General features: G+C 46.1%; 2 protein-coding genes across 2 annotated transcripts; both read right to left on the bottom strand.

Annotated features, from left to right (window-relative positions):
• Positions 1–206: 206 nt before the first annotated feature.
• Positions 207–3,268, bottom strand: LOC136149915 (olfactory receptor-like protein DTMT). The gene is made up of 2 exons (XM_065910580.1): positions 3,258–3,268; positions 207–1,158 (listed from the first exon to the last, which is right to left on the bottom strand). Exons 1-2 carry the CDS (start codon positions 3,266–3,268, stop codon positions 207–209), a joined length of 963 nt encoding a protein of 320 aa, XP_065766652.1.
• Positions 3,269–6,230: 2,962 nt separating this feature from the next.
• On the bottom strand, positions 6,231–7,175 carry LOC136149925 (olfactory receptor-like protein DTMT). Its single transcript, XM_065910596.1, has one exon. It carries the CDS (start codon positions 7,173–7,175, stop codon positions 6,231–6,233), a length of 945 nt encoding a protein of 314 aa, XP_065766668.1.
• Positions 7,176–15,098: the final 7,923 nt, after the last annotated feature.

Here is a 15,098-nt window from a genome sequence, read left to right as displayed (position 1 = left end):
TGACCAAGATTCTGCTAGTAGATCACTGACATCCCCTTTCCAAGTCCTACTATGTACCTCCACCATATCTCCTTTACTTACTGGACAATATCTTACTATGGAATTTTAACAAAAAGATCATTGAGAAAAGAAGTCTGGGTTAATATTCCCATATTAACACCAATATACCAACCACATAAAATTATGCAAACATCCCAACTTGACCATCACAAAGAAATTGGAGCTTTTTTTCTACAAAAGACTCTTCTCAGAGCTCTCTTCATGTCTCTGTTCCTCAGGCTGTAGATGAAGGGGTTCAGCATGGGGGTCACCACAGTGTACATCATAGCCATCACAGTCTCCTTAACAGTAGAATTATTAGATGATGGACATAAGTAGAGACCAATAACTGTCCCATAAAACAGGGACACCACAGTGAGGTGGGAGCCACAGGTGGAGAAGGCCTTGCGGATACCCTTCGCAGAAGGGACCTTGAGGATGGAGGACACAATTCGACCGTACGACGTGATGATGAGTAGAAAGGGAATCACAAGAATGAGCCCTCCCGTGATAAATATCACCAGCTCATTAACTCGAATGTCAGAGCAGGACAGCTTCAGCAGAGCAGACATGTCACAGAAAAAATGGGCAATCTCATTGTCTGCACAAAAGTGCAGCCTGGCCATAAGCAGGGTGTGCAACATGGCATGAAACGTGGTCAGCACCCAGGGCAGCACCACCAGGAAGAGACAGAGCCTGGGGCTCATGACGGTGGTGTAGTGCAGAGGGCAGCAGATGGCCATGTAACGGTCATAGGCCATGGCCACAAGGAGGAAGTCCTCAAGGTCTCCAAAGAACAGAAAGAAGTATGTTTGTATCAGGCAGCCAGCATAAGAGATGGATGGGTCTTGGCTCTGCATGTCCTGTAGCAATTTGGGCATTGTGACAGAGGAGAAGCAGAGGTCAGAGAAAGACAGGTTACTGAGAAACAAATACATGGGTGTGTGGAGGTGGGGGTCCAGGCAAATGAGGACAATGATGAGAAGGTTCCCCACGATGGTGGTAACGTACATGACCAGGAACAGGACATAGAACAGGTTTCGATGCTCTGACTTGATGGGCAGTCCCAAGAGGAGGAACTCTGAGATAGTAGTTTGATTCCTTCCTGTCATGTTCTGTCTCCAGTATCTTTAAGAAGAAATAACAATGTTCATGAAAACTTGAATTTCAAATTGAGCATATTTCTATGATATATGGGCCACTAGATGCTTTGCAAAAATACTTTTTATCATTCTCATCACAATAACTACAATCTTTACAGGACACAAATTCTCTATAATCAGAATCTCTATGATTGGAAATCATTTATTTTCTCACTTTGCTTTCAAATGTAGCAATATTCCAGATTTTTAAAAGCACACTCTTATCCACTAAGTCCTGAGACACAGGATGTATTGGTTTTTCCTCACATCCCCACTAACTGTAGTTGACTTCTGTTTTGTCAATATCTTCAAGTTGATTGGTGCTCCTGGGTTTTCCCCTAAACATGGTTCCCTTGTAATTCTATATGTACCAGGAAGAAAAACATCTACTCCAATGGCTTGATGGTTATTTAAGCTTTACTTGCAAATGTCTCTGTAATCTATGAAAGAGTATACTCAGTGGCCTAATTGTTGCGGACGTTACACCCTCGTTTGCTGCAAAGAAATTCATGATGTCTCTTTGCCCTTCCCCCAATTCCCTCCTCTTCTAATGTCTCATATTTCTCAGTAAAAGGGAATCCAGGTGCTCCACAACCTGCAAGTATTCTTTCATTCCCTCCTTTGCTCATGATCAGCTTCCTATCTGTGGGCAAGTCCTACAGATTCTCCTACCCTTTCAGACACTCCCATTAGCCACCTCAGTACACTTGATCTAGCTGACGTCATGTCCTTTCTCTATCACTGGAACGGCCTCCTAACTCGTCTTCCTGCTTCCATGACTGAACCCTTCTCCTTCGGCATTCTTTGATGACACTGTTTATGGCTTTCTTCCCTGTAGAATGGTAGAGTACCTGTCGGACAGGCCATGTCTGCCGTTATGACTGAAGCAGTGCTTGTAGCTGGTAGAGTGTCTGGACGTAGCCGATGTGTCATAAACTCAATTGTTGTGCTTCCAGCTGAAACATGCGTTCTTCCAACTTGAAAGACAGCCAGCTCCTTCTAAATTAGGAGTTTGCTGTCTGCTCCTACTAAATCCTCCCAGAACAAGTAGTACTAGACTCAACTCCTAGTGCTACTGCTTTGGCACTGAATTTGACACTGTATTACTGAATTCATGGATGTAATTGGTCCCCATGGAAAATGTCCCCACACCAGATACACTATTCTCTTCACGATCACAGAGGATATAGAGATATTTATCTATATAGATAATATAAATATAGATATAGAGGCACTCTCCAACTAGTTCATTTTCTTTCAAGAATCCTGATTTATCCAACACACTGTGCCTCAAAGCTGACAAAAAAACAAAGGAGAAGCATCGTTAGATGTGGGAAGCTCCTTCACGAAAGACATAACCGAATCCAACATCCGGAATTTCACTCCTTGATGTGGGTTGATCCAGCCATGTCAACAGGTTTTACACATGGACATAGGTACTGATATCACAGTGAGAAAAATCATTGAAGAGAATCATAATTTTCTCAGAAGTTTTTTCCCTGGCAAGTGAGCAGATCCCAAGTCTTGTGCCAAGCATGTGATTGCGGATCACAAAGCAGAGACAGGACTTGGGGATGTTATCCCTGATGATGCCATAAGCCTCTCACACTCTACACCCATTAGAATAGTAGTTCTCAGCCTGGACTTCACATAAGGCAACATAGTGCAGTGGATCTAAAATTTAATCATCTTTGAATATGGAGTTCCGGGAAACCCTGATTTTGACACAGTAGGTCTGCTCCTGCACGTTTTTGCTAAGTACTAGTAACATTATTATGGCATAACGCTTCTGCACTTCAATTAGCACCCAGTTAATGCCCATGCCACAGCCCATGGACTACACAGTGAGTAGCAAGGATACTTGATACATTTTAAAAATAAAAATTACTGAAGCCCTCAGATATATTTAACCACAGTTTTTTGTTTTTTTTTTTTTAATTTTTATTTTTCAGTGGGTTTTGTCATACATTGATATGAATCAGCCATAGAGTTACACGAATTCCCCATCCCGGTCTCCCATCCCACCTCCCTCTCCACCCGATTCCTCTGGATCTTCCCAGCCCAACAGGCCCGAGCACTTGACTCATGCCTCCCACCTGGGCTGGTGGTCTGTTTCACCACAGATAATATACATGCTGTTCTTTCGAAACATCCCACCCTCCCCTTCTCCCACAGAGATCAAAAGTCTGTTCTGTACTTCTGCGTCTCTTCTTCTGCCCTGCATATAGGGCCATCGTTACCATCTTTCTAAATTCCGTATATATGTGTTAGTATACTGTAATGTTCTTTATCTTTCTGGCTCACCTCACTCTGTATAATGGGCTCCAGTTTCATCCATCTCATTAGAACTGATTCAAATGAATTCTTTTTAACGGCTGAGTAATATTCCATGGTGTATATGTACCACAGCTTCCTTATCCATCCATCTGCTGATGGGCATCTAGGTTGCTTCCATGTCCTGGCTATTATAAACAGTGCTGCGATGAACATTGGGGTGCACGTGTCTCTTTCAGATCTGGATTCCTCAGTGTGTATGCCCAGAAGTGGTATTGCTGGGTCATATGGCAGTTCTATTTCCAGTTTTTTAAGAAATCTCCACACTGTTTTCCATAATGGCTGTACTAGTTTGCATTCCCACCAACAGTGTAAGAGGGTTCCCTTTTCTCCACACCCTCTCCAGCATTTATTGCTTGTAGACTTTTGGATAGCAGCCATCCTGACTGGCGTGTAATGGTACCTCATTGTGTTAACCACAGTTTTTTAATTGGATTATCGTTGCTTAAGTCCATGGCATTGTGAGGAGTCGGACACGACTTGGTGGCTGAACAACAACACAAGTGCTTCACAATATTGTGTCAGTTTCTGGTGTGCAACATCCATACAAAATTTTCTAAAGCTCCAAAGTTATTCTAATATCAAATAAATGTTCAGAACTATGATACTAATGCCTAGAGTGAGCTGTCAGTATGCTGAAATTATTCAATAACGTGGGAATAAAAACACAGTGAGTAACACACAAGAACGTTGTCATTAATGAAAGCAGATTATACCTGGTAGAATATCAATAAACATTTCTCAAATGTAGTGAAATTTTAGGAGGGAGAGAGGTGGAAAAGAGGAGCATTACCATACCTGAAAAACTCTCCTGCAGAACATCATACAACCTGGGAAACCAAGACCCTCAGGTTGGAAGGTTTCAAAAGGATTAGCTCATTACCCTCTGCCCAACTTACCCAGTGTGTGAGGGTGACTCCAGGATCCTGACCTGAGATCCTGCTCCCCTTTATTCACTGAATCATGTAAAATGTCACCCTCTGTAGTCATCACCTGTGTCTTAAACCTCCCTTCTCCATCTCCCGTTCTGCACATCCTCAGGTCTAATGGGCCCTGGATCCCAGAGGAGCCTGGATCCTGGAGGGATTTATTAAAGACAAAGCAATTGCCCAGGACCTCTCTAGGACAAATGCTCTCAGGGTCCAAGAGCAGTGACTGATTACAATCGCTGATCACACCTGACTATACTTTGAGGGAAATTGAGGATGCAGAGCTCATACAGGAAAGCTTAACCCCTGCCTGTTTAGGAAATGGACAGCAAACCTTTGTGGTTGGAGCCCACAGGTGGAAAATAAAAAAAGATATTTGGTGAGGCCATACTGTGACTATCCTAAAATATCTGAGTGTAGCAGCCTGCTTTCTGTGGCAACAAGAAGCCTTCAGTGAGTTTGAGTAAAGTGCCTAGAAAGACATTTTGCTTTTCAGCCATGCTGGGCAGCATGTGGAATCTTAATTCTGGGACCAGGGCTCAAACCTGCACCCCTTTAAGTGGAAACTCAGAGTCTTCACCACTGGACCATCAGGCAAGTCACAAGACACATATGTTGGAAAGATTCTCAAGATTGCAAAATCTCTCAGTAAAACACCATTTCCCATGAATGACCTAGGAGTCGTTACCTATATGACACAACCATATGCATGTATACAGAAAATACTAGAATAAGAGACAAAAGCATGGTTTTGGTTATGTTTTTTAAAAAAAAATGTTAAATTAACTGTTACAGAAAGGAACACAGATACTGAAGAAGGGGCTCCCCTCTCCACTTCTTTAGTGTGGCTGACCTGGGTTCTAAGTGGCCTTCCTGGGAGCATGGCACGGTCTGGATGGTGTCCTCACACAACCGGAAGGGCCAGCTTTAGGAAGGGACCACTGGTCCAAGAATTTGCTGCCATAGTGGCACGCAGTCGGCCAAGGAGGCAGCTCATCCCATTAGTGTTATTTTACAAGCTATCACAGTTATGCTATTTCTTTAGTCTCCTCCATATTTTCAGGGCTTCCCTGGTGGCTCAGATGGTAAAGAATCCCCCTGCAGTGCAGGAGACACAAAAGATCCAGGTTCAATCTCTGGGTAGAAAAGATCCCCTCGAGGAAGAAATGGCAGCAGCCCATTGCAATTTTCTTGCCTGGAGAATTCCACGGGCGGAGAAGCCTGCTGGCTACAGTCCATGGGGTCGTAAAGAGTTGGGGCCAACTGAGCAACTAACACTCTCTTCACTTCCATATTATCAAATGGGGGATTGGTTCAGTAAACATTAGTAGGCTTCTGTGGGACCAGGTTCTGTAGTTTCAGTCTCTTCATTCACGGAATTTCTGTCCAAGGTGGTGGGTCAAGGGCAGAAGAGAGAGGGTGTCTCCACAGTAAATGAGTAAATGCTCAGTAAACAGTAGAGTTTATTTTATCAGTAAATAAAACACCAGAAACAATAAAGAAAAAAGGTGGGGTGGGGATACAAAGATTAGTTGGAAGTTTAAAAATAATGCTTCTTAGAGTAACCTGGAGAGAAAAAATAAGCAAGATTCTGCTAGTAGTTCAATGACATCCCCTTTCCAGGTCCTACTACCTACCTCCACCATATCCCTTTTACTTACTGGACAATATCTTACCATGGAATTTTAACAAAAAGATCATTGAAAAAGGAAGTCTGGGTTAATATCCCAACATTAATATCAATATATCAGCTGCATAAAGTTGTGTAGAAGTCCCATCTTTAGCATCACAAAGAGAAGGGAGTTTTCTTTTTCCAAAAGACTCTTCCCAGAGCTCCCTTCATGTCTCTGTTCCTCAGGCTGTAGATGAAGGGGTTCAGCATGGGGGTCACCACAGTGTACATCATAGCCATCACAGTTTCCTTAACAGTAGAATTATTAGCTAATGGACATAAGTAGAGACCAATAACTGTCCCATAAAACAGGGACACCACAGTGAGGTGGGAGCCACAGGTGGAGAAGGCCTTGCGGATACCCCTCACAGAAGGAAACTTGAGGATGGAGGACACGATTCGAATGTAGGACGTGATGATGAGTAGAAAGGGGATCACAAGAATGAGCCCTCCCGTGATAAATATCACCAGCTCATTAACTCGAGTGTCAGAGCAGGACAGCTTCAGCAGAGCAGACATGTCACAGAAAAAGTGGGGGATCACATTGTCATCACAAAAGTGCAGCCTGGCCATGAGCAGGGTGTGTAACATGGCATGGAATGTGGTCAGTATCCAGGGCAACACCACCAGGAAGAGACAGAGCCTGGGGCTCATGACGGTGGTGTAGTGCAGGGGGAAGCAGATGGCCACGTAGCGGTCATAGGCCATGGCCACAAGAAGGAAGCTCTCCAAGTCTCCAAAGAACAGAAAGAAGTACATTTGTGTCAGGCAGCCAGCATAGGGGATGGACAAGTCTTGGCTCTGCATGTCCTGTAGCAATTTGGGCATTGTGACAGAGGAGAAGCAGAGGTCAGAGAAAGACAGGTTACTGAGGAACAAATACATGGGTGTGTGGAGGTGGGGGTCCAGGCAAATGAGGACGATAATGAGAAGATTCCCCAGGACGGTGGTAACATACATGGTCAGGAACAGGGCGTAGAACAGGTTTTGATGTTCTGACTCGATGGGCAGTCCCAGGAGGAGGAACTCTGAGACAATAGTTTGATTCCTTCCTGTCATGCTCCGTCTCTAGTATATTTAGGAAGAAATAACAGTGTCCACAAAAACCTGAATTTCAAAATAAACAATATTTCTATGACAGAAACATGTGTTAGGTGTTCTGCAAAAAAATATTTTATATCATTCTCATATAGTCATTATAATCTCTACAGTACTACAAATCTCTATAATCAGAATCTGTAATCAGAAATGACTTTCTTCACTTCTTTTTAAGGTGCAACAATATTTCAAATTTTCTAATATACTGTTGTCCATTAATTGCTGAGAAACAAAATGTGGTGGTTTTCATCGTGCCTCGCCGGATATCCTCACAAACTGCAATTGGCTCTTGCTTTGTCAGTATCTCACATGTTGATGTTCTGGGGCTTTTCCCTGAATGTTGTTCTCTTATAACAGTGGTACATATACCACCAAGAAAAATTCATCTACTGAATGGCTTTGCTTACCACTTAAAATTCACATGTAGATTTCTCAGGGCTTCCCAGGTGGCTCAGTGGTAAAGAATCTGCCTGCCAATACAGGAGACACAAGAGACACGGGTTCAATCCCTGGGTCAGGAAGATCCCCTGGAGGAGGAAATGGCAACCCACTCCAGCATTCTTGCCTGGTAAATCCCATGGACAGTGAAGCCTGGCAGGCTACAGTCCAGAGTCACAAAAGAGTCAGACAGAACTTAGCAGCTAAACAACAGCAACAACAAATGTATATATTTTCAGATCAACAGATCACTGAAGAGGTTCATGACCAGCCCCCGGCCCCACTCCAAATTCCCTCCCTCCTCCGGTATCCCCAGAAAAGAGTTTCAGGAGCTCCAGATGAAAACATGAGAGTTTTCTCTTATTCCCTCCTTTCTTTTATCCTCAAAATCCAATCTGTCAACACATCCTACATATTAGCCTCCTTTCTTACTCATCCATTCTTCCCCTTGGTTCTGGTTGATCTAGCCATGTCAACAGGTTCTACACCAGGACATTGGTACTGGCAGACTTTCCTGGTGGCTCAGTGCTAAAGAGATCTCTAGTCTTTCCCATTCTATTGTTTTCCTCTATTTCTTTGCATTGATCATTGAGGAAGGTTTTCTTATCTCTCCTTGCTATTCTTTGGAACTCTGCATTCAAATGGGTATATCTTTCCTTTTCTCCTTTGTCTTTCTCTTCTCTTCTTTTCACAGCTATTTGTAAGGCCTCCTCAGACAACCATTTTGCATTTTTCCATTTCTTTTTGCATTTTTTTCTTAGTCCATCTTAAAGGAGATCAATCCTGAGTATTGGAAGGACCGATGCTGAAGCTGAAACTCCAATACTTTGACCACCTGATGCAAAGACCTGACTCATTTGAAAAGACCCTGATGCTGGAAAAGCTTGAAGGCAGGAGGAGAAGAGGACAACAGATGATGAGATGGTTGGATGACATCACTGACTCAATGGACATGAGTTTGAATAGGCTCCAGGAGTTGGTGATGGACAGGGAAGCCTGGCATGGTGCAGTCCATATGGTCGCAAAGAGTTGGACACGACTGAGTGACTGAACTGAACAGTGGTAAAGAACCTGCCTGCCAAGGCAGGAGAAGCAAGTTTGATACCTGGGTCAGAAGTATCCCTTGGAGAAGGAAATGGCAACCCACTCCAGTATTCTTGCCTGGAGAATCCTATGGTCAGAGGAGCCTGGGGGGCTACAGTCCATGGGGTTGCAAAGAGTTGGATACAACTTAGTGATTAAATAGCAACACTATAGTTACTGGCATCACAGTGAGAAGAAACACTGAGGGAAGATCATACAACCAGTTTCTCAGAGTTTTGTTTCCCAGGTAAATGAGCAGGACCTTACTCTTGTATCAAGAGTGTGACCGGCAATCACAAACCAGAGACAGGATTGGGGATGTTGTCACTAATGTTGCCGTAAGTCTCTCACATCCTACACTCGTTAAGTCAGTAGTTTGCAGCCTGGACTGCACATAAGGAAATCTAAGGCAGTACTTCTAAAATTTTGTTATGCCCGATGTCCGAATCCCCGAGTGGGAAGAGAGAAGGCTTCCAAGACAATGCAACTCACAGGAAGGGAAGTTTATTACTGACTCGAGTCAGGACTCCCTGCCGCAACCAACGCAGTGGTGCGGGTCAGAGAGCCCCGAGCCCAACCTGTTACACAAATTTATAGAGTGAGAAGCGGATTGGTTACACGTTTGCAAAACAATTTCATTGGTCAATACTTTCGCGCGGGCGGGACTTTCCTGTTGGTTTCCGCCCCGTTCCTAATTTCCTAATTGGCAAACATCGGTGAAAGCTAATTGGTCCTAATTGGCAGTGGTCATTGTTAAGCGAAGCTACCTGATAGTAGGAAGGCCTACTCCTAATCTAAGTTGCATTACTTCTGCTCGCCTCACATTCCCCCCTGTCTGTTGTTCAAGTAGAGGAATCTTCCTCTTTTTCATCTTGGGCCGCTGACACTATAAGTGGACCCAGGAGGGTGGAAATTAAGGTAGTTGAAAACAAGACTCAAACCATCTCTGCTGGGCTTCCCGTTCTTTTTCTAATCAAGACCACCTCAGACAAGGAAGTCAAAGACTTCTCTAAATGACTGATTGATTCTCTTACCACTCTTGTATGGTCTGCATAGAAACCTCGCAGACCCTACCCTGTTGGAGAAAAATCAAGTCATCTACAGCAGCTCGTAGGAAAGCCCTTGGCCTTGCAGAGATAGTAAAGCTTGATTTACCCATATCTGAGGTACTTGGCCCTGCGGGTTGCGCCACACTCGGGGTCTACCAAATCTGTTTCCTACGTCCCATTCCCGGGGCCCATCACAAGAGGTTATACAGCTTCAGCTCCTGCAATAATCAGCAGGAGTATTAGGAGACCTCCCAGCGGACCAGTTTCAGTACGGGTGAGGACTCATCTTCCATTCTGCTCACGCTTTTTCCTGTTCTTCCAGTGTGGCTTGCCGCACGTGATTGCGGTGAACCCAGGGTCCAATCCCATCGACCTTTACAGCAGTAGGAGTGGTAAGGAAAACAACATAAGGGCCTTTCCATCTAGGTTCTAATACACACAGGAGGGGGTCTTCCATACAGAGGGGTGTTACGCGCCTGAAAGAGTGCAAAGGGAAGGAGGGTCACCCAGTCCCCGCCAGTCTCTATTGCCAACTTCGTCAAAGTTTCTTTTAGAGTCTGATTCATTCTCTCAACCTGTCCTGAGCTCTGGGGATTATCCATTTCGTCCCCAGAGCTCGGGCCAGCCCTTGTACCATCTGACTCACAAAGGCAGGTCCGTTATCAGAGCCCATAGTCACCGGCAGCCCATACCTAGGCACTATTTCCTCTAAGATCTTTTTAGCAACCACTATTGCTGTCTCTCCCTTAGCGGGGAAGGCTTCCACCCACCCTGAGAAGGTATCTACCAGAACCAACAGACAGCGATACCTGTACTTGCCTGACCTTACCTCAGTGAAATCTATCTCCCAGTGTTGCCCTGGCTCTTCCCCTCGGTACCTCGTTCCCGTGTGCTGCTTTTTTCCTGTCCTCATCAGCTGGCACGCTTTGCAAGCCTGGATTATCTCTCGTCCAGTTGTATTTTATTCAGTCCATACCCAAGCTTCTTCAGAGATTCTGGCATCTCAGGGGGAGGAGGGCGAGGGAGCCTGAAGTAGACCTTCACAGAGTGCAGTCAGAGTGCCGATCATGATGATGCGGGCAAAGAGTCTCTTCCATACACCTCTAAATCCAAGTCTCTTGAGGACCTGAGAGGTTCTGCTACCCTTCTCTTTATTCAACACAGACACCATGGAATCAGCAACAGTACGTTCAAAGCAGGATCTGTCTCATCCAAAGAGGAGCAACCCCCTTGTATACATTTTGGGAGCTGCATCCCTCAGAGTGTAACCTGGTTGTTTGGATTCGAACCTTAGCAGCTTCCATAGGAGCCAGAGCAATGTTCAGCACTGGCAGAGGCAGCCAAATACAGTGATGTGCGCCACAGATAGGCATTTTCCTCTAAAAGCCAAACTTGCAGAGCCCTGCAGGGAGTAGCCAATGAGGATCGGGGCCCATCCTTTGGCCAAACCACAGAAACCATCCTCTTCTGCAATATTGTTTCCTTCATGGCCTGGGTTAGCCACCTTTGCCCCTGCCTGATCTTATACCCCAAACAGGTGACCTCTTGCTGGGCTATTAATTGTGCAGCAGAAGGACCTCTGGGTGGCAAGTCCGATATTCGTAGAGGTCCTCACTCAGAGCCTCTTGAACCTCTGTGGGATTACCAGTTGGCCTTCCCCCTCGGTCCACTCAAAGGCAAATACCTCCTGGCTCTGGGCCGCCAGGGGTAGGCTGAAAAAGGCGTCTTTCAAGTCCAATACAATGTACCAAGTGTACTCAGGCAGCAAACTGCTCAGAAGGGTATACGGGTTAGAGACAGTGGGGTGTATGTCACTCACCCATTTGTTGACTTCTCGCAGGTAATCTGTCCCCCCTGGCTTCTTCACTGGCAGTAAGGGGGTGTTCCAAGGGGATTGACACCGCTTGAGAATTCCAGCATCCATGAGACATCGAATGTGGGGAGTGATCCCCGCCGAGCTTCCTGGCTCATGGGGTACTATCTCACCCTCACAGGAGTTGCCTAGGCCTTTAGCTTGATGACGACCGGATGTCTGTTTGGCCAGTCCCATCCCTGCCATTTCAGCCCAGGCCAACGGGTATTTATTCATCTCTTAAGGCTAGGGATAAGAGATGTATCGGCTGTCCAAGTCCATAACCATTCTCTCCCCAAGAGTTCTCACCTGCTTAAGCCTCTCTCTAGAAGAGACAGATGTTTTCAATAGCCCACCACTGATCAGCAAAGTAAAGTGCCACAGCTGTGAGTGAGTAACTTTCTGGGTCTGATCTCCACCATAGAGAGGTACAAAGCCTACATTTGACAGGCTAATTCCAGATTTTCAGGGTCCCCATACCTCAGATCTAACATGTAATCTTCAGCAGAATTTTCCAGTTCCTCATGACTGCAATTATCTAACATATCCACAGGGAATGCCATCGGCCACAACAAGTCTCTTCCAAGTAGAGAGGCTGGGCATTCTGGTATCACCAAAAACGAATGGGACTCCTGGTGGGTCCCCAGATCTTTTTGTCCCCGTGGCTCCTTGCACCAAGCTGGTCTACCATGAAGCCAACGGGTTTCCCTTCCACATATATGGTTACCCAGGATTCGGGGAGGGGTGCCGAGTCTTGACTCCCCTAGTCACTGTCTTCCCCCGCATATAGAACTCGAGTTCTGGGGAGATTCTCTGTCTCTGGGTCGTACCTCTCCTCAGGTCCCTCTTAGGGCACTCGTTTTTCCAGTGCCCCTGTTCTCTGCAGTAGGCACACTGATCTTTCTTTAGGGCCTGCTTTTTTTGGTTTCTCCTTTTCTCTCGTCCAGGGGTCTCGAGGTTCCCTCAATTCTGTCTGGGCTAGCTCCCTCTGGTTCTTCCGCTTTTCTCTCGTTCTATATTCTCTATCTTCCTTCCTGATCTTCTCAGCTAATTCCCTTTCCTCCCGTTGAATTCGTTCTTCCCTTTCTTCTGGGGTCTCCCTATTATTAAATATCTTTTAAGCTGCTTTCAATAAATCCTGTATCGTCTGTTCTCCCAATCCCTCTATCTTTTGTGCTGCCTGATTTACAAACACTAACAGGACTGCAGCACGTGACTCCTCAGCCTGGGGGTCCATAGGTGTATATTGCCTGAAAGCTTCCATTAGCCTCTCTAGGAAGGCTGCCGGGCTTTCAGTGGGCTCTTGCCTTACTAAATTTACCTTCGCCAAATTTGTCCGCTTTCTAGCTGCAGCCCGCAGGCCAGCCATTAGAGTCTGGCGGTACACTCGGAGATGCTCCCTACCTTCCGCTCGCTCAAAATCCCAGTTACACCACAACAGAAGAAACCCCTCGTCCACGAGATGAGGCTGGGCGGTTGGCCTCCCGTTGACCCCTGGGACCCGTTTCTGCGCTTCTGCCAGAATTCGCTCCTGCAACAGCTGCTGACAATCGTAGCGAAAGGAGAGTTTCACCTGGTTGGGCTCTAGTTACTGAGGCTCACTTATTGTAGGGCCTTCAGAGTCCGCCAGAGTGTAGCCCTGGCCGGGACTCATCAATTGCGCCCACAAACGTTTGCCTGTTCACTGAAACTCGAGTCAGAGTAGGAACGAGACCAGAGACAATGCCGGCACACACACAAACACGGACAAACACGGAGAGCTGAAGGCAAACACACGGACAGACAAACGTCGGCCGATAACAGCGCCGAGTTTTTTCCGGGCCCCCTGACCAGACCAGACCAGACTTGGGGTCAGGAGAGAAGCTCTCTTTCCCACAGAGCCGGCTGCCTTCCAGCGCGCTCGCTGGCCTCGGCCTTACGCCGGCTAGAGAAAGCTTTCTCCTGTGCCAGATACCTCCCTTGCTTTACAGCAGGGCCCCGGAATTACTCTGGACTTTCCCTGTGCCAGATACCTCCCCTTGCTTTACAGCAGGGCCCCGGAATTACTCTGGACTTTCCCTGTGCCAGATACCTCCCCTTGCTTTACAGCAGGGCCCCGGAATTACTCTGGGCTTCCTGTCTTGAGACAATGCCGGCACACACACCAAAGACAAACACACGGACAGCTGACAACACAGCGCTGGGTTTTCGGGCCCCCTGAGTTTTCCTGAGCACCGGTGCTATTATCTATCCTTCCCTTCTGTCCTGGAAGTGTTCTCTTCCCCCGGTAAAGGGATCCCGGACGAGCCCCCAAATGTTATGCCCGATGTCCGAATCCCCGAGTGGGAAGAGAGAAGGCTTCCAAGACAATGCAACTCACAGGAAGGGAAGTTTATTACTGACTCGAGTCAGGACTCCCTGCCGCAACCAACGCAGTGGTGCGGGTCAGAGAGCCCCGAGCCCAACCTGTTACACAAATTTATAGAGTGAGAAGCGGATTGGTTACACGTTTGCAAAACAATTTCATTGGTCAATACTTTCGCGCGGGCGGGACTTTCCTGTTGGTTTCCGCCCCGTTCCTAATTTCCTAATTGGCAAACATCGGTGAAAGCTAATTGGTCCTAATTGGCAAACAGTGGTCATTGTTAAGCGAAGCTACCTGATAGTAGGAAGGCTACTCCTAATCTAAGTTGCATTACTTCTGCTCGCCTCACAATTTAATATCCATGAAAATCCCTTGGGAGTGCTGGTAAAACACTGATTTAGAAATAGTTGACCTGTTTCTGCATTTTAAATTAGCACCCAGGTAATGCCCATTTCGCAGTCCATGGACTACATTGTAAGTAGCAAGAATACATGATGCTTTAAAAATTAGGATTACTGGATGCTTCAGAAAAAATGTAACCACAATCTTTGAGAGGAAGCACATACAAAGTTTTTAAAGCTCCAAGGTGATTCTAAAATAAAGCCAGGGTTCAGAAGTATGGCATCAATGCCTACCCCAAGAGTTGTTAGTCTGCAGAAATTACACAATATTGTGGGAATCAGTGATATGGTAATACATAAGAATGTTAACGAAAACAGATCAAATGGGTAAACATTAACAAAAAATTCTCAAATTCTCAAAGTTTGGTTGGGAGGTGGGGAGCAGAGAGGGGGAAAAGAGGAGTATTACCGTACTTGAAGGGCTTCCCTGGTGGCTCAGATGGTAAAGAATCTGCCTGCAATGCGGGAAACCTGGGTTCAATCCCTGGATTGAGAAGATCCCCTTGGATGAGGGCATGGTAAGCCACTCTGGTACTCCGGCCTGGAGAATCCCTGAGGACAGAGAAGCCTGGCAGGCTACAGCCCATGGGGTTGCAAAGAGTTGGGCACAACTGAGTGACGAAGCGCACCATACTTGAAAAACTCTCCTCTGCAACACCACACAACCTGGGAACCCCTGATCTGATTCTGCAGCCCATTTCTACATTTTTGGTTAGC

The sequence above is a fragment of the Muntiacus reevesi genome, chromosome 18 (assembly GCF_963930625.1).
Source record: "Muntiacus reevesi chromosome 18, mMunRee1.1, whole genome shotgun sequence".
In the NCBI taxonomy this organism is placed as follows: Eukaryota; Metazoa; Chordata; class Mammalia; order Artiodactyla; family Cervidae; genus Muntiacus; species Muntiacus reevesi.
This window is presented reverse-complemented; position numbering and strand designations above follow the sequence as displayed.

Coding starts and splice junctions, on each gene's coding strand:
- LOC136149925 (XM_065910596.1), bottom strand. CDS start 7,175: ATGACAGGAAGGAATCAAACTATTGTCTCAGAGTTCCTCCTCCTGGGA.